Source organism: Triticum urartu, chromosome 2, assembly GCF_003073215.2.
Source record: "Triticum urartu cultivar G1812 chromosome 2, Tu2.1, whole genome shotgun sequence".
NCBI classification, from domain to species: Eukaryota; Viridiplantae; Streptophyta; class Magnoliopsida; order Poales; family Poaceae; genus Triticum; species Triticum urartu.
This window is the reverse complement of record NC_053023.1, coordinates 250590980-250610664: the sequence shown is the minus strand read 5'-3', so window position 1 is coordinate 250610664 and position 19685 is coordinate 250590980. Positions and strand designations below refer to the sequence as shown.

Here is a 19685-nt window from a genome sequence, read left to right as displayed (position 1 = left end):
TGGCGGATCACAGAGAGGTATAAGGCATCACCAGAGGGCTGATAGCGCTCACGAAGACGGGTCCACATCTCAAAGACAGTAGAAAGACCCAGAAATTCAGAAGCAAACTGAGGCAGAACACTAGCAGTGAGAACAGCTGCAGCACGAGCATCATCATCAAGCCATTGGGTGTAAGCAAACAGAGCACCATGATACAACTGAAGAGCCTCCTCATAAGCCAAAACTCTCTCATCATAAGCACGATCAGCAGCCTCATCAGCAACCTTAGCCGCATCCTTGGCGGCCTGATTAGCATCCGTAGGAAGAACCGATGGAGTTGGCGGGGTAGGGGCCACCGGAGGAACTGGACGTGGCGGACAGCAGACCTCGCCAGAAAGAACACCCCAAAGACGGATGCCACGCATGTGAATGCGCATGAAGCCAGTGAACTCGGTGTAGTTAGTACCATCAAAGAGCACCGGACAGCGAGGGACAGCAACATAACCCGATGCAGCAGACATTTTTTTTTAAGATCCGACGAGAACGAACGGATCGGAATCAGGCGCTGCTACAGGAGCAGCGAAAGCCGGCGGGAGCGGGACGGGCCAGCAGCCGAGCTCCCTGAGCGCCGGCTGGACGGGAGCGGGACGGGCGGCTGGCCGAGCTCCCTGAGCGCCGGCTGGACGGGAGCGGGACGGGCGGCTGGGCGAGCTCCCGGAGCGCCGGCTGGATGGGAGCGGGACGGGCCGGTAGCCGAGCGGCTGGAAGACGCCCGATCGGGACGGGGGCCGGCAGCAGAGGCCCTGCTAGCGGCCGGCTGGAGAGGAGAGCGAGGGCGGCCGGCTGGAGAGGAGATCGGGGGCGGCCGGCTGGAGAGGAGATCGGGGGCGGCCGGCTGGAGAGGAGATCGGGGGCTCCTGCGGACGAGCCCCCTGCTTCGATCGAGAGACGAAGAGGAGATCGAACAGACGGATCAAAAGCACGAGTTGCAGCGTGCAAAAAATTGACCTAGCTCTAATACCATGTTAGGAATATGCAACTTGTATTCCCATGAGGCCATAGGCCGATATATATATACATGTACAGGCGTGGAACATATGCAGGAAACCCCTCATACAACGGGATAAATACAAAGGGGTACATGACTTATATTATAACTCTAACACAGGTATCCTTATCTTCGCTTCTCCTTCCCCTGGACACTCCAAACTCCTCCGAGGCCACCTTACGAATGCAAGTCGCCATCTTCATCCACACATTGTCCGCATCCCCTCCTTCCTCCCAAGGACCCTCCTTAATGACCCTCTCCTTGAACACCTGAGCTACCTCCCCCTTGAGCTTCCACCACTTTGTTCTAGCGACTTTGGCACGCTTATCCCGCTGGACACGAATCCGAAAGCGGAAGTCAGCAACCACCAGCTTATGCTGGGGTACAACACTCTCTCCAGGTATCACCTTACAGTCTAGGCACGCACGCCTATCTTCTCTTCTCGAGAGGATGAAATCAATCTGGCTAGAGTGTTGGCCACTACTAAAAGTCACCAGATGTGATACTCTCTTTCTAAAGAGGGTGTTAGCTACAATCATGTTGTAGGCTAGAGCAAAGCTTAAGACATCTTCTCCTTCTTGATTCCTGATGCCATGGCCAAAGCCCCCATGCGCCCCTTCAAAACCTGTGTTAGATGTACCCACGTGGCCATTGAGGTCTCCTCCTATGAAGAGCTTCTCACCAATCGGTACACTCCTAACCATGTCTTCCAGGCCTTCCCAGAACTCCCTCTTGGTGTTCTCATTGTGGCCTACTTGCGGGGCATACGCGCTGATAACATTGAGAACCAAGTCCTCAACTACCAGCTTGACCAAGATAATCCGGTCCCCACGTCTCTCGTCTACCACTCCATACTTGAGGCTCTTGTTGATCAAGATGCCTACGCCATTTCTATTTGCAGCCGTCCCCGTGTACCACAGCTTGAAGCCGGTATCCTCCACCTCCTTCGCCTTCTGTCCTCTCCATTTGGTTTCTTGGACGCAAAGGATATCAACACCTCTCCTCACCGCTGCATCAACTAGCTCCCGAAGCTTCCCTGTCAGAGACCCTACGTTCCAGCTACCTAAGCGAATCCTCCTAGGCTCGGCTAGCTTCCTTACCCTTCGCACCCGTCGAGTCAAATGCGAAGACCCTTGCTCATTTTCCACTACACCCGGGCGCCGATGTAACGCGCCACTAAGGATGCGACGACCCGATCCTCGCTCACTTGCCACCGTATCCGGATCAAGATACGGCGCGCCACTTGGGGGGTGACGGCCCGGCCCTTGCCCACTTTCCACCACACCCGGGTTCCGATGTGGCGCGTCGCTGAGAGGGTTACGCCCCAACGAAAATCTTTTGGGTTTCATCTCCATAAGGGTGGCTGAGTTTTTACGTTGGCTCGCCAAGCCTATCACAACCCTCCTCCTTTACCTGGGATTGGGACCGGCTATGTTGAGACAACATAGGCGGAGTTTCATAAGAACTAACAAAATACAAAAAAAATGGGAGGGCTATTTTTGGTGGGTTTTTCGAGTTGGGACAAAAAGCAACAAAAATAGGCTACAAAGTGTGTGTGGGGGGGTGATTTGACTCCCAAGATGTGAATCAACCTAGACACAACTCGGCTGCTAAAAATGATCAAGCAATGGGGCTCCTAAGGTCGGGGAAGGCTCTGATTACCAACTTGTAACACCCTCGATGCGACTATAGCTCCCACGTGTCGAGGCACGACTTAGAGACATAATCGCATTGAAGGCATATGTCGCAAGTTAGGCAATCTTCACAACATCCCATGTAATATATAGATAATAAAAGGGGAGATAACATAGCTGGCTTACACTCGCCACGTCAATCAAGTACATAAATAACATTACATCATGCCAACACTCATGGCCCGACTACGGCGCCAAAATAAAAGATAACCCAACATGCGGCACGGTCCCGATCACCCCCAACTGGGCACCACTACTGATCATCAGGAAAGGAAACATAGTATCGTTGAGAGTCCTCATCGAACTCCCACTTGAGCTCGAGCGCGTCACCTGGAGCGGAATCATCAGGCCCTGCATCTGGTGTAATAGTAATCTGTGAGCCACAGGGACTCAGCAATCTCGCACCCTCGCGATCAAGACTATTTAAGCTTAATAGGTATGGCAATGTAAATATGTGGAGCTGCAGCAAGCGACTAGCGTATATGGTGGCTATCCTGTTCGCAAAAGAGAGCGAGAAGAGAAAGCAAAGCGCGAGCGAGAAACTAGAGGACAACCTGCGCAAACATTACTCCAACACCGTGTCTACATCCCGGACTCCGCCGAGAAGGGGCCATCACGGTAACTCACATCGTTGATTCATTTTAATTAAGTTAAGATTCAAGTTATCTACAACCGGACATTAACAAATTCTCATCTGCCCATAACCGCGGGCACGGCTTTCGAAAGTTCAAATCCCTGCAGGGGAGTCCCAACTTAGCCCATGACAAGCTCTCATGGTCAACGAAGGAATAGACCTCCTCCCGAGACGTTCCGATCAGACTCGGTATCTCGGTTCTTCAAGACACTTCGACAGGTTAAAACAAGACCAGCAACACCGCCCGAATGTGCCGACAAATCCCGATAGGAGCTGCACATATCTCGTTCTCAGGGCACACTCAGATTGTCCAAACTTTCGGTAGGCCAGCCCAGAGTTGCCCCTGGTGGCCACCGGCGGCTGACGAGGTGGACCAACACTCAGAGGAGCACTGGCCCGGGGGGGTTTAAAATAAGATGACCCTCGGGCTCCGGAAACCCAAGGGAAAAAAAGGCTAGGTGGCAAATGGTAAAACCAAGTTTGGGCATTGCTGGAAAAGCTTTAATCAACGCGAACTATCAAGGGGTTCCCATTATAACCCAACCGCGTAAGGAACGCAAAATCCGGAAACATAACACCGATATGACGGAAACTAGGGCGGCAAGAGTGGAACAAAACACTAGGCGAGAGGCCGAGCCTTCCACCCTTTACCAAGTATATAGATGCATTAAGATAACATGGCAATATAATGATATCCCAACAAGTAAATAAAGTTCCAACAAGGAACGGTCTCCAATCTTCACCTGCAACTAGTAACGCTATAAGAGGGGCCGAGCAAAGCGGTAACATAGCCAATCAAGGGTTTGCTAGGACATGGTGGGTTAGAGGTTTGACATGGCAATTTGGGAGGCTTGAAAGCAAGTGGTAGGCATCGTAGCATGGCATAGCAAAAGAGCGAGCATCTAGCAAAGCAAAGATAGTAGTGATTTCGAGGGTATGATCATCTTGCCTGCAAAGTTATCAGAGTTGACTGGATCCTCGAAAGCAAACTCAACGGGCTCCTCGTTAGCGAACTCGTCTCCCGGCTCTACCCAAACAAGACAAACAAGCAATAAGGACACAATCAACCACGTGCAAAGCTCAAACAATATGATGCAAAGATGGTATGCTATGCGGGATGCAATGCGGGATGCATATGCAAGATGTGACAAGGAATGCATGAACCTGGCCTCAACTTGGAAATCCAAGTGTGCCACTGGAAAGATGAGATGAAATTGCTTGAAAACGATATAAAGAACACCAGAATCGGAGTTACGGTTTGGAAATGGCAAGCGATTCAAATATGACACCGGTCTGCGATTTACAGCAAGTAGCCATCTAAATACAATGAGATGAACATGCTACAGCACTCAAATATGATAACAAAATACATGGCAGGGATGCATTCAAGAAGCTTAACAAAAGTCTAGCACTGAGCTACGGCCAATTCATCCATTAACAGGTTCAAACAAGCATGGCAAAAATGCATATGGTAAACAGATCTCAGACTTAGTGAAATTAACACTTGTCTGGAAATTCAGATCAGGTAGCACTCTTCGGAGCAGCAAAACTACATGCTACAGGACCTGAACATGGCAAAGTAAAACATGGCATGGAGCTACTCAAAGAGCTTAACAAAAGTCCCTTAGTGACCTTGAGCCAAAAGGGATCAGAAAATACAATTGCAAGCATGTGAACATGGTAAAAACATAATCAGTTCTCAGACTTAGTGAAAATTGGAGCATGCTGAAAACAGATATCAAGTAGGCATGTTTACGAGCTCGATGCACTCACTACGGAGCAAGTCAAGACAAACTAAGCATACACCCATCAAGAATACACAAAATGCAAGCTAGACATGGCAAGAACAATAACATAGCATGCACGGATCAACTACAACATCATCGGCAAAATCGCTAACAAGTAGACAATCTGCCCAGATTCACGAAGTAGCAAAAGTAGAGCTCGATTGACTCAAGCTAGGGTGCTCCATAATTGCAAACAAAGACATGGATGGATAGAGCACTACAAGATTAACAAAACATCCTTACTGATCATCCTCAAAAGAGGCACGGATCACTAGGAAACAACATGAACATGTGGCCATATGGGATAAACAGGTCAAGGACTTAGTTGAAAAGCTAAGTCCCTGAAATCAGGATTACCAAGTGCCTCACTTTGCAAGCTTGTGCTAGTCACCACACACATCACAAAAATACATGGGTTGCACCTCTGGAAAGATGGTAAAACCCTTAACAAAACACATGTAAAGCTCATGGGCATATCATGCACACAATAATCATGGCAAAAATGACAAATATCTAAATGGAGTAGCAGATCTGACAATTATCTCAAGTAGCACTCTTCTAACAGCATTTCGGACATCAAGATAAACTTAAATGAAAATGATGCAATGGAATGAAATGATGTACTCTCTGAGACGAACATTTTGATATGCTATATGCCCAAAACGGAGCTACGGATGCAAAGTTACGATGCGATGAACAGGAGCAAAAATCACTAGAGACTTAGTGGAAAAGAGAGGTCAACCCTTCTCAGATCTAGGGTTTCACGCCGGCGCGCGGACCGAGGTCTCCGGCGACGCACTATAGCTCCGACGAGGTGTAAGGGCGCGGGGCAGCCGGATCCGGGTCGGGGTGGCGAGGTCCGGCGGCGGGGCGGCCGGATCCGTCGCCGGGCGACGAGGGGTCGCGGAGGAGACGCCGGGCGCTGGCGGCGCGCTGCTCCGGCGATGGCCGTGGTGGCCGGAGGCGTCGGACGGCGAGGTGGCTCTGTCGCCGGCGTTGGAGAAGGAAGCGACGGGCGGGGCGCGGCGGCTCGGGCCCGGTCGCGGGAGGAGGGGGCCGGCCTTGGGCCCGGGCGGGCCGGCGGCGAACTGGGGACCCACGGGCCAGGTGTCAATCGCTGGTTGGTGCGGACGGCGGCGGCGGCTTCGTCCGGCCGGAAACGGACATGTCCGGTCGGCGGAGCGCGGAGTTTAGGGTTTCAGGGGGTGGGAGAAGAAGGAGATTTTTGGGGGATCTTTAAACAGACATAGGAGGAGCTAGGAGAGTCCAAATGAGGTGCGGTTTTCGGCCACGCGATCGTGATCGAACGCTCTAGATGATGGAGAGGGTTTTGGTGGGTTTTGGGCCAAATTGGAGGGGTGTTGGGCTGCAACATACACGAGGCCTTTTCGGTCCCTCGGTTAACCGTTGGAGTATCAAACGAAGTCCAAATGGTACGAAACTTGACAGGCGGTTTACCGGTAGTAAACCAAGGCCGCTTGGCAAGTCTCGGTCCAATCCGGAAATGTTTAATCCCCACACACGAAAGAAAGGTAGAAATGACCACCGGAGGAGAACGAAGCGCCGGAATGCAAAACGGACAACGGGGAAAATGCTTGAATGCATGAGATGAACACGTATGCAAATGCAATGCACATGATGACATGATATGAGAAGCATGACAACGATAACAACACACGGAGACAAAGACCCGAACCCGAGAAAATAAAATAACTTAAGGCCGGAAACGGCAAGAGTTGGAATACATATTGGGAAAGTCATATCCGGGGTGTTACACACATCCACTAAATGCACACACATACAAGGTTCAAGATCCAAATCCAACAAGAGGAAAGTAAAAGGGGAGATAGTTCTTCCCAGCTTGGGAGTGTTGAGGTCTTGAAGGGGGTAGTCTTCTCCACAAAGGGAGGCCTTGATATCCACTTGGAGGATCTTCGCCTAGGAGGCCTTGGTCTCCATGGGAGAGGTATGGTAAGGAGCAAAACTCTCTAGTTCATCTCATATGCTTTGCTAACCCTAGAAAAAGGAGGGGAAGGTCTATTTATAGTCTAGGACGGAATAGAGGTAGTTGGGGAGATGCATGGCCACATGGCCGGTTTGCGCGCAGGCAAGGCCGGACGTCAGGGTGGGTACTCGGATGATCTGGGTAGTCACCCGGATGGTCCGGCAGGGTTGAATCAGCAGTCGTCAGGCTGGATGTCTGGGACCTTGTCCGGACGTCCATGCTTCTTCCAGATGATCCATGCGGGGTCATGGATGATCCGGCTTCGGGCTTGGCCTTCCTGTGTCTTCGGGACGCGTAACCGGATCGTCTGGACAGAGGTCTGGATCGTCCGGGCATTGGCCAGATCATCCGAACCAGGGTCCTGATCATCCGGGCAAGTGCAGACTTGTCTCGTTTCCTTCTTCTCCTTCGCGATCTTCCTCCGCCATTGCTTGGCCTTGTTCCTTAGCTTCTCCATGGTTGGTTCTTTGGTACCTGAGCACACAAAGTGTCTCCATTTGAGATAGTAGCCATGTCTCATGTGATTCGAAGGGAAGTTCGACAAGGAGAGAGTTAACCTCGGTTGTGATAGCTCTTGCACGAGCTCTTGTCATCGGTCCACTTGGTGTCTTGGGTGATGATGACATGTCCGTGGTGATGACCTTAGGATGCTCCGCATCAAGGAAGATGGCAGTTGGTGAGGTTGTGTATGTGTTCAACGTTCAACGACTTGGTGGAGAAGACCAGTGTCATGGATTCGATGCGGCCGAACAATGGATGTTCGTGTGACGCAGAGGAAGGAGGAAGGCACGTAGGAGATGAAGTGCTAAGAGGAGGCGGAGGTGTAGTTCGGTGCAGGTGTTGGGGGCCGCGTGCCTCGGCAAGCAGAGACTTGGAGGATGCCTTGCTTGCTGCCATCAAGGAGGAAGCTATGTTGCGTACACGTTGGCCTTCGCTGAAGTGTCCTTTGACGTTGCGCCGGCATGGGTGGCTCGCATGATGAACACGACAACATTCATCAGGGATGTCAAAGATGTAGAGGTCATTGAGGAGGTTAGGAATGTTGTGGCTAGCAAGGAAGTAGAGCAAATTGGTAGAGGGACAACAACAACTGTTGCTACCACTGAATGCCAAGCAGCACCAAGTTCGGCTCATTTTATCTATACAAATGAAGGTGACACTGAAAAGGCCACAATTGCTGCTTCATAGAACTGATTCGGAGTGGGTTCTAGGCTCTGGAGCATCTAGGTATGTCAAGGGTAAATTCGGTGTTTGAGTCTTACAACAAGCATCTGCCTACTCACATAGGCACTATACAAACTGCCGATGGTACAAAACAACTGGTCGTAGGGGTTGGAACACTAAAGTGCAAGACCATCTCCCTATGCTCGGCGTTACATGTGCCATCTTTTCCTGTCAATTCGTTCTTGATGAGTGCTTTGATTGATCAGATAGATTGTCTGTGATTCTTAACAAGTTCGGTTGCATGATTCAAGAGTGATAGATGAGGCAGACGATCTGGACTAGCACCAGGCGGTGTCAGCTGCGACCATGGATGACAAGAAGAAGCAGATCATTATCCATCATTGTAGGATGTGGCATGTATCTTTCGACAAGATGACTAGAATATTTTCGGATGTTATGTGGAATAGGCAAGGGCAAGTTGACATGGGATGCTTGCGAATATGCTAAACACACAAAAGCCTCATATGTGAGTAAGGGGCTTTGGAGCATATCTCCTTTTATGCTTATTCATTCGGATGCACGGACTTGCCCAGTCGTGTTAGTGAATGGAATAAAATATTGTATTACCTTTATCGACTGTTATTCTCATATGACCTGGATTTATTTGATGTGTCCTAAGAATGAGGTGTTTAGCTGTTTTCAGAATTTCCATGTCCTTATGAAGAATCAATTTTAGGTGTAGGTGATTAGGATTGACAATGGCACAAAGTATGTGAACAACACCTTTTGGGTCTCCTTGTTATTCTTCATCAAACTTCATGTCCAGACATCTCCCCTTCAGAATGGAGTGGCAGAAAGGAAGAGTCGGCATATTCTTGAGGCTGCTTAGTCGTTGCTGTATACGATGAATGTGCCCAAATTCTTGTGGAGTGAAGCCGTTATGACAGTCACATACGTGATCAACCAGACACAATCAAGGATACTAGGCATGAAATGTTTGTGTGAGTTGATGTTTGGAGAAACAAGGTTTGTTGTTCCCCCAAAGTTGTTTGGTAGTATATGTTTTGTTTGAGATCACCGACCTTCTATTGGGAAGCTAGATCCGCGGGCAATGAAGTGTGTTTTTCTAGGCTATTCTTCTAGTTAGCGTGGGTATAAATGCTGTTGTACCTCTGAGAAACGCATATTTGTCAGCATTGATGTCACCTTCAGGGAGTCTGAGCCATTCTATTGTGAGCTGATAGGTTTGTTGTTTGGAGAGCTTGACTACCTACACTCTGTGAAATATGGTCAAGAGGGGGAGAAGGCTACATCTCATAGGGTGATTCTGTGGGCACTAACTGATGATGATGTGCATGTTCAGGTCCAGCCAATAGTGGGTACAATTTTGATTGGTACTCTCCAGGTGCCTGTTTGGTACCGGTGGCAGAAGAATCCCCTGGTGTACTCACGACGACAACTACAAGTGCAAGGGGAGCAACAAGGCAATCATGAGCCACAAGTGCAGGGGAGTAGGACACAGTGGAACTGTCTATTGCGTTGTGAAAGGGGACACGTGAAGTAGTAAGGAAGGGTAAAGTGGCAAGGAAGGCTCTACTGCAGGATGTTTTTGATGACCATGCCATAGGTAATTTTGTGTCTTATGAGGCTTTGTCTCCTTCCTATAGAGCATGTGTTGCCTCTCTATAAACCGTGTCAATCCCAAAGGATTGGATGACTGCAAAGCAAGCCCCGAGGTGGCGTGAAGCGATGATAGAGGAGTTGGGAGCACCGAAGAAAAACAAGACGTGGGTGCTAACCACATTCTCGGCAGAAAGGAAAGGAGTGAGTTGTAAGTGGATTTATACTGTGAAGCATAATCCTGAGGGGAAGGCGGAACAGTATAAGGCTAGATTGGTCACGGGAGGATATAGTCAAACTATTGGAGTTGACTATGATGAGGCATTTGCTCTGGTGGCAAAGATGAACACAGTAAGGATATTGGTTTCCTATGCTGCAAACTTTGGGTTGAAATTGCACCAATTGGATGTCAAGAATGCCTTCTTACATGGTGACTTGTATGAAGATGTATACATGGAGATACCACCAGGTGTTGGTATGGAACAAACTACGGGAAGGTATGCAGGCTAAAGGAATCCTTGTATGGACTGAAGCAATCGTTGAGGGCATGCCAGATGAGCAATTTGTGATATGGGATATGGTCAACGTAATGGTGATCACACGGTGTTCTATAGACACACTGATAAGATCACCATTCTTGCAGTGTATGTTGACGATATTATCATCACTGGAGATGATGGGGAAATGAAGAGGATGAAGGTGTGTCCGGGCAAGAAATTTGAGGTAAAGGATTTGGGCAATCTAAAACTTACTTGGCATAGAGGTGGCCTAGACAGAGAAGTGAATATCTTTGTGCCAATATCCCATAACATGATAGAACAAGACATGTGGAAATTGATCGCTTCTTCATTAAGTAGAAACTTGATGCTGGGATCATCAGCCTTGCTTATATTAGCTTTGGCTAGCAGAAATGTAGATTGCTTGATAAAGGGACTAGGAACAAAGGACTGTAACTTGGCATGTGATGAGATGGGGTTGATAGATATCTACCACCCATCTTGAGGGGAGTGTTGAACTGTTAGGGGCCCTACCCATCTCCAGTGATGAGGCCCATAGGGTCCAGCCCATGTGGTAGACCTAGAAGATGAGCTCGGCGTTGCTTGGAGTCAAGGCGACACACACATCATACCACCTAGCCACTAAGCACAACTCTGAGTGAGCTCCTCTTTGATTCAACACATGGAAACATACTATAACTCTTAACACCCCCCCCCCCCCAAACTCAGGGTGGATCCACAACACTAAGTTCAGAGAGGGAAAATCCATGATGTGATGTAGTCTGGGCCTTCATAAAGAAAAATCCGCCAACTTTAACTCGAAAGGCACATACTGAAGAGCAATAACTTGATCATGCACACGAGCGCACACGGAAGAAGCATCAAGACACTAATATGCTTGGTGAGCTCATGCTTCACATGGTCGGATGCAATATTGATATCACTTGTACTGTCTGGCAAGAGGGGAGTAGGTGTAATAACAGAAACACCTCTGCTGTCAAAAGAGCCATAGCTCGCAACTGAGCCTCTGCACTCGACCAGGAAACTGCACTCTGTTTCTTCGTTCTCCAGGCAATGAGAGAACCACTGAGAAAAACACAGTAAGAAGAAAGTGAATGCGATCTAAAGGATCACTAGCCCATGTAGCATATAAATAGGCCTGAAACTGTAACGAACTAGAATGGGAAAAGAAAATACAATGAGAGATCGTGCCATGAACACATCGTAGAATGCGAAGAAGGTGAGTATAGTGAATCGAAGTAGGAACAAAAACAAACTGACTCAAAATATGAACATGATAGAGATATTCGAATGAGTGACAACTAGATAGACAAGACTTTGAACAAGATGCCGATAACACGTCGAATTAGACAAGGGGTCACCATCGGAAGCACGGAGGTGAACATTGAGCCCCATCCGAGTCTCTATACTTCTCTTGGGAAATAAAGAAGTCATCAAAGGTAGAAGAAACCTCAATCCCAAGAAAGTAGGAAAGAGGGCCAAGATCAGACATAAGAAACTGCTCACTAGGACATGTCTTCACAAAGGCAATGTACTCAAGTCCTCACCGGTGATGATCATGCCATTAACATATGGAAGAAGAAAAAGAGTCCAACCACTAGCAGAAATGTGAACAAACAGTGCAAGATCATGAACACTTGCCGGAAAACCAACAACAATCACCACAAAGGTGAAATGCTCAAAATAGGCATGAGGGGTTTGCTTAAGGCCATACAGAGAATGAAGAATACGGCAGGATATGCCATTAGGAAAAAAAAGTGGTAAGAGTGCCTCGAGTAGCAACAGAAAGAAGTGTACCATCAGCTGTGAGAACATGAACAAGAGAATCGAGAGATCTAAGAGAGGACAAGGTGGAAGAATCAAAAGACATGAAAGGAAGCTCTAGAATCTAGAACCCACGGGGATAAACCTGACCGTGTAGATGGTGATCCCTTAGTGTCGGAAACATTTGCCATAGAACCTGTAGCACCCATCGAAGAAGAACCTGAAGCGGCAACAGATGCTAATTAAAGATATCTTGCTCAGTCAAAGAGACAACCGAGGGTGTCAGAGTAAAAACACGGATCCCAGAAGAAGAGTTGCGCTCCCTATTGCGCAGGTGCAACTGCTTCTTAAAGCAATCTGACCCAGGGAGACCATCTCTGTTACAGTAGCCGCAATTAGTACGAGAGCGACCCTCACCACCAGGAGGAGTGGGTAGGAGCGACGGAGCACTAGAGCGAGAAAGAGCTGGTGCAGCAGGCGGCGTAGCAGGAGCTCAAGTAAACCAACACCATCTAGGTGAGTCTCCTTAGCACGAATCTCAGAAAGTGCCCCCATAAGAGAACACGACCATGAGCAAATAGTTGAGCGTGCCTCGGTTCAAACTCCTTATGAAACTAGTAGACGGGCTGAAACTCCAAGTCTAACCTAACGACATGGCAGCATTTGCATGAAGCACAACCAGTAATGCGGGTAGAAATCATCAATAGTGGAGTCACCCTGCTTAAGAGCATGCTCGTGGCGATCCACCTACTAGTATTGGGCATCACCAGAGGGCTAATAGCACTATCGAAGATGGGTCCACATCTTGAAGACGTTAGTGAGGCCATAAACTCAGAGGAAAACTAAGGTAGAGCACTGGCCCTGAGAACAATTGCAGCATGAGTATCATTATCAAAGCACCGAGTCTAGACAAACAACTCATCATGATAAGTGAGAAGAGCCTGTTGATAGTCCAAGACCTGTGCTCATAAGTAGCAACTGCAGCATTGTTGGAGTATTTTTTGGTAGATTCCTTGATAGGGTATTCGGCCAGAAGAGTAGATCCGATGGTAACAAGGGCAGAGTTTTACCTAGGTCCAGGCCCTCGTAGAAGAGGTAATACCGTACTCCTGCTTGCGTATATTATCTGTGTATAGGGGTTACAAAGATCGAGGGATTGAACAAAGCTCTAGGGTTCTGTTGTGTCTATTTGACTAGCCTAGCCCTAGCTTATATGGGTACCATGGTCTAGGGTTACATGATCTAAGTCGGTAAGGAGTCCACTGGATGTCGGTTGCCTTGTCTTGTACTCCAAGCCTTCTGGGCCCATTACGATTGTAGAGCCCTAGGTCGGGATGATCTGCTCATGACATAACCGGCCTATGGGGACCCAGGCTGGCCTACTCAGGCCAGCTTCCGGTAAGGTGAGGCACCCCTAGGCCGTAACATCGTAAGTAGCCCCGAAACTAGTCTTCAAATCTGACTGCCTCTTGGTTGGGGTCGATCTGCTGGCACTGGCCTTATTAGCTTGTCAGAGTGGAAGTCGGTTCATGAAGCTCCCCTATTCTTGAATTGTCGGTGTATGTAGCCGTCCACGGTGAAGTCTTCTCGTGAAGCTGGCTTCCGTAGGCCGATTTCCTGTATAGTACTTGTGAAATCTTTTTGAAGCTAGAGGTCAGGTCCTATGGAGGGACCGGACCGGGCGCTGGTCCAACAGGGCGAACCGAACCACCATTGTCAGGTTGGCTGTCAGTCAACGTGACATGTGTGTGGGATCGTGGTGCCCATCTGAGCCACGTCCCATCAGTCATTATGACGTGACTAGATGACACGTCTCGTATTGGATGACACGTCTCGGACGCCGGCGTTATTAAATGCCTCAATCCCCGCGCGCATCAAGCGTGGGATAATTGGGAATTGGGAGGCTAAATCTGCTGCGTGTCACGACAAGGTCGCACCGCTTCCTTTTCGTCTGGTGTTTATAAGGGAAAACCACCAAGGGGTCTCTGCACTTGGCCCTTTTTGTTCTTCTCCATCTCTCTTTTAAGCGCTCCGCTTCCATTGTTGTCGTCGTTGCTGCTGCTCAATCTCCAAGCTTTCCACTCATTCCATCTCGCACTGCCCACGTACGCAATCTTGCCCCCATGCCTCCCAAGCTAGGGAAGACCCAGAGGCCGAGGGGCACCTCCGTGGGCAAGGTAATCGCCGGCAAAGAGTGTCGAGACAACAAGGGGAAGTTGAAGGTTGCATCCGACACCAAGCGCAATCGAATGACGTCCACTGCCACCGAAGGGCATCTCACACACCTCATCGAGCTGGGCAGTTGCCGCTGTCCGAAGTCGTTGAGTGTCGCTTGTTGTGACGACCAATGCGAACGGGGAAGGCGTCACCGAGGTTGTTCCACGCCCGCATGGCAGCGAGCACGTATGCTTTATCCCATTTCTTCGCGGTTTGGTGTTCCCTCTTCATCCTTCTTTAGGGAACTTTCTCCACTTACTACGGCCTCCAACTCCACCATTTGACCTCGAATGGCATCCTCCATATAACATGTTTCATGGCCCTGTGCGAGTTGTTTCTTGGCTGCGAGCCGCCCTTCGGCCTTTGATGCTGCTACTCCTCGGTCAAGCTCCAGACCATTGTGACAGAGACCTGCGAGTGCGGGGGTGCCGCCATCACCAAGGTGGCCGGATCCAGTTACCTCGACGGAGAGTTGGTCGAATCCAACAAGTGGCACATCAAGCTCGGCAATCTGCCAATATCCTGACTCATCGAGGCCTTCACCCTGGTTCCACCAAGAAAGCGCAATTCCTGGAGCTCGAAGTACACCCCGGCCGGCAGCAAGGAAATCACCAAGCTGTACCTGATAGTACTGGACTATGCCAAGCGCGGGGTCACCATGGTCGAGCTCCATGTTCCCATAGCATATTCTTCAAAGATGGGAATATGTGGTAGATGGGTCAATAATTCTTGCAAAGTATGTTAGGAGTCGTTCTTGACTCCATAAAAATTTCCAAGATGCCCCGAATTCCCACAAGATGTTTTGGGAATCCAATCCGACTATGTAAAATTCCTGCAAGGTATTTTCTAGTCAAATATGGCTATAAAACTTGCGGAAGGGGCCCGCATTCCCACAAATATTTCTGAGGACGAATATATCTCCATGAAAATCCCGGCTTAATAGGAATGATTGACTACTAATATCAATAAGGTGCACCTTCTCTTCCGGGAGCCCATCTAAAAGGAACCTTATGTTAAGCTTCATGCACTAGCCAACGCAACCGAAAGTCCGAACTAATGGAAAGGGCTAGGCAATCCACATACAGACTTCAACACCCCCTCTCACGTGTGACGCGGGGAAGTCAACACGTGAATAGACTCAGAGGTATGGCTCAAGAGGCCTATACGTGGACAGCGAGAGGGGCAACAACATTTTTTTGATAAATTGTGAAAGCCAGGACTTGAACTCAAGATCTTAGGCTTTGATACCATGTTAAGCTTAATGCACTAACCAACGCAACCAAAAGTCCGAACTGATGGAAAGGGCTAGGCAATCCACATATAGACTTCAACACCTTAAAGTTAAGCGTGCTTGGCTTGGAGCAATGTGAGGATGGCTGACCAGCCCGGGAAGTTGATCCCGGGTGCGCATGAGTAAGGACAAAGTGCGCAGGAAAGACTAGTGTTGGTTTGTGGGGCTAGTCTAGATCCTAGGTGGTAGCCAAGCGCAACGACCAGGAACTGGGGTGTTACAACTGGTATCATAGATGACCCTCTCAGGTACACGGGCGTGTGCGGGTCAGCTACGCGGGCCAGTGGTGCATGGTGCGTGTGGCCCGTCGTGGCACATGGCATGACGCATGTGCCGGACTGGACGCATAGATGTGTGCCAAGAGCGAACATTCCTACTGGGTCGACAGGGATGTCGATTCCTTTGAGTGGGGGTATTCGTGACATCTCGGCTTAATAGGAATGATAAACTAATATCAATAAGGTGGACCTTCTTTTCTGGGAACCCATCTGAAAGGAACCTCAAAGTCAAGCGTGCTTGGCTTGGGGCAATTTGAGGATGGGTGATGGACTAGGAAGTTGATCCGGGGTGCGCACGAGTGAGGACAAAGTGCGCAGGAAAGACTAGTGTTGGTCTGTGGGGCCACTCTAGATCCTAGGTGTAGCCACGCGTAGTGGTTGGCAACGGTGGGTGACCGGTGGGTTGGACGGGGCGTTACACCAAGGAAGCCTCCAAATAGTGTATGGATTCTCTCCTTAGTGTGCTACAATCCACCTCCTAGCCCAACTAGAGGCATATGGGCCAAAGGATGCAAAATTATGTAGTTCTACCCTCCTTACTTCAAGGGTAGCCTTGGTCATTTGTCAAGGATTCTAGGCTCTATATGGCCTCCCATGAGCATGTAAAAGTCACTCCTGTCTTGAGTAAACTCAAGAGGAAGGCCACTCTCCCTGTCTAGCTCTCTCAGGAGAGTTAGGAAGGCCAAGATGCGGAGTTCGAGGGACGTTGAAAGTCCCATTAGTCAGGAGTCGTGGGACTCGAAAGCGGAGACAAGTGTTCCGTGCGGCCGGCACCACTCTCGACGACCCTCCCATCTAAGTGTTCCTTGCGCCAGGCACCACTCTCGACGACCCTTCCATCTAAGTGTTCCTTGCGCCAGGCACCACTCTCGACGACCCTCCCATAGGACGTAGGTCGGGCTCCCACAAGGTAACTGAACCTAGTTAAAAAACATCGTCGTGTCACTTTGTTGAGTGTACGGTGATCTTCGCTATAAGGCCGCCATACGCACCATCTCCGACTCATCCGTAACCACGTTGCGAAGGATATCCCTAGTTGAAAGTTCATTTTTGAACGTCAACAAGACTCATCGATGGTAGTGTCTTGAGAAATCCACAACCATCGACCAAGAAACATGCCAATTAGCTTAAGAAACATCACCTGCGACATACCCTAAAAGCCAATGCAGAAGAGGGAAGAGAGACACAAACTCGAAACATTTTGGTTGCATATCTTTTATCTTTTTGGATCTATCTGGCAGTAGTTAATATGATCTCTATAGGGATTTTTACATTGACTTTTATTCTAATTATACATACAAATTCTGTAGGTTCCACTCCCTTTGTGCATACATGGGTGATGACGATATGTTCAGTTCTGATCTTAGTGAAGATCAGCTGAAGCAGAGACTTGGTCATATGTCAACCACACAGTGCCTGGTATTGTTCCTCTTTACTATTTGACCTTGTTAAATCACTTAAAAACAGGAAGTTCTTCAGTGATCTCATTGCCAAGAATGATAGTAAACATAATATTCAAGTTGTCCATTCTCTTCTGATGGCAGGGAGCTTTGTGATTCTTTCACGATTTTTGACCTTAATTTTATGCTGATCAATGGTTTTCACCATCCATATTGCCAAAGATTTTTTGGGGATTTTTTTCCATTAAAGAACCTATCAGTATTCCTATACGAAGTTACACAATCTCTGCATGTCATTGACTTTTTATGTGCGATGACAGTATCTGGGACTTCAAATAGCTGGACTTATTGGTAGATAAACAACACAAATATACCATGGTGCTTTTCTTAAGCACTTCATGACTTCTGTGGAGATAAGAAATGAATATCTTGGAAATTAGTACTAAGTAGTCATTTGCTAAGAAAATATTTCATCAGGTATTGAACACCATGTTTGTCCCTGCTTTATCTTTTATGACATGGACAGTTGGATGCTTGCATTTATACTAGAAGCGGACGTGCGCTTTGCCGAGCCGCTTTTCGATAATAGGGTCCACTTCTTTTTTTGCGCTTCTACCTGTCAAACCTCAGGTCAGAAGACGATGCAGCCCTAGGCCTGCCCAGCTGATGAACGGATCCCTCTCCTCAGCAAGCAGGACATGAGAGGTAGTGCTGACACACGGAAGGTCAACGGCGTAGCGGAAACCGCTCCCTTCAGCAACAAAGCACCTCTACAGCCCTCCCGCACAATCACAATGCCACAAAGAGCAGCCCTATGCCCATGAGCCAACCACATGGGTTATTCCCCACGCCCCACGGAACCGAAACCCCACGAGCGACAACACATAATACACAAAGCCTTACATGCACGCCACTCATACCCACAGGTGGGCCCATCAGATGTACACAAGCTCTCCACGGATTGACAGCCAGGGCCATGCGATACGTCCAGCCCTGATGCACCACAAAGCTCCCTTTGTATGGAGTTTGGCATTTGTACTCGATTTTTCACCGCTCAACATACTGACCTGACAAAGCAGAATGAGCCAGCCACTTACAGGTGGGTCCACAAGCGCTAACCACAGCCCCAATGCACCAGAAGCCTCCCTTCCTACGGAGCTTAGAATCTGTAGGGATTGGTACCAGTGTACATGTAAAGATGACAGTTGATTTCTAAGATAAGATGAAGGCACAATGCAAAGATACTAGAAATTAAGCTGCATTTGGATTAAATGGTTATGAACCGGTGTTCTGAAAATTCAATTATTTGCCTCAATGCATGTTGTGAATTTAAGTGTATGCTGCAAAGTGCACAAAATGACTTACTTTCGTTGGTGTTGTGCATGGTTGCATTATGAATTCAGTTTCGAGTTTCCGACTTCTTATGGCTGCTGAATTTTACATCTTGTAAGTGTTTTATCCGCAGGTTATTTTTTCAATGGCGGATGAGTATGTCCCTGAATACGTCGATAAGAAGGCACTTGTAGACAGGTGAAAATCTAAACCTAAATGGAGCAAATACAGATCCAATATGGTAACATAATCAAGTTACATGTTTCACTGCAGACTCTGTCGTGCACTTGGAGATTCAGAGAAAGTTGAAATAAAATGGGGAAACCATGCTCTTTCCAACAGGGTGCAAGAGGCTGTCGAGGTTATTGTAGATTTTGTTAAGAGGGAGGGACCCAAAGGATGGGACGATCCATGGAGCTAGATACAGCAGTCATATGATGCAATCTTTACCCCCCTTTACCTGTTAGAATCTTTCATTTTTGCAGTTTTATTGGTCCAATTTTCTGTGTACTAATGTTCTGATCTATTTATTTTATTGCGTAAACCCTTGTCTAGAACTTGATTTTCGATCTCGTGCTCATCTGTGGACATTCAGATTCACTGTTTGAAAATTGTAAGTTGTAATGCTACTATCTCTGGAATGTTCCTCTTTGTCTATTCAGAATTGTTTTTTTAAGGCTATTCAGAATGGTTAGTTATGCAATCATAATCGTGCAGAATGTTCCTCTGTGATTCATTATGTCACCCTGGAGTTATATATTTTTTATATGTTTCACAAGGCATGATATTGGATGTAATAACATACTCCGTCCAAAAATACCATCAAAATGGATAAAAATAGATGTATCTAGAACTAAAATACATGTAGATACATTTCCTTTTATCCTTTTTGATGACAAGTATTTTCGGACGGAGGGAGTATTATATTATGGGAAGGAGGGAGTAGTATCTTGT

At 48.1% G+C, this 19685-nt stretch overlaps 1 protein-coding gene across 1 annotated transcript in view; it reads left to right on the top strand.

Moving 5' to 3' along the window:
* Positions 1 to 19434, top strand: part of LOC125536955 (UPF0613 protein PB24D3.06c) — a 48885-nt gene extending 29451 nt beyond the window's left edge. Inside the window, exons 7-9 of the mRNA XM_048700249.1 lie at positions 17310 to 17418; positions 18865 to 18929; positions 19005 to 19434. Coding sequence (XP_048556206.1) covers positions 17310 to 17418; positions 18865 to 18929; positions 19005 to 19152 — 322 coding nt within the window. The 3' untranslated portion in view covers positions 19153 to 19434. The remainder of the gene's footprint in view (positions 1 to 17309; positions 17419 to 18864; positions 18930 to 19004) is intronic.
* Positions 19435 to 19685: the final 251 nt, after the last annotated feature.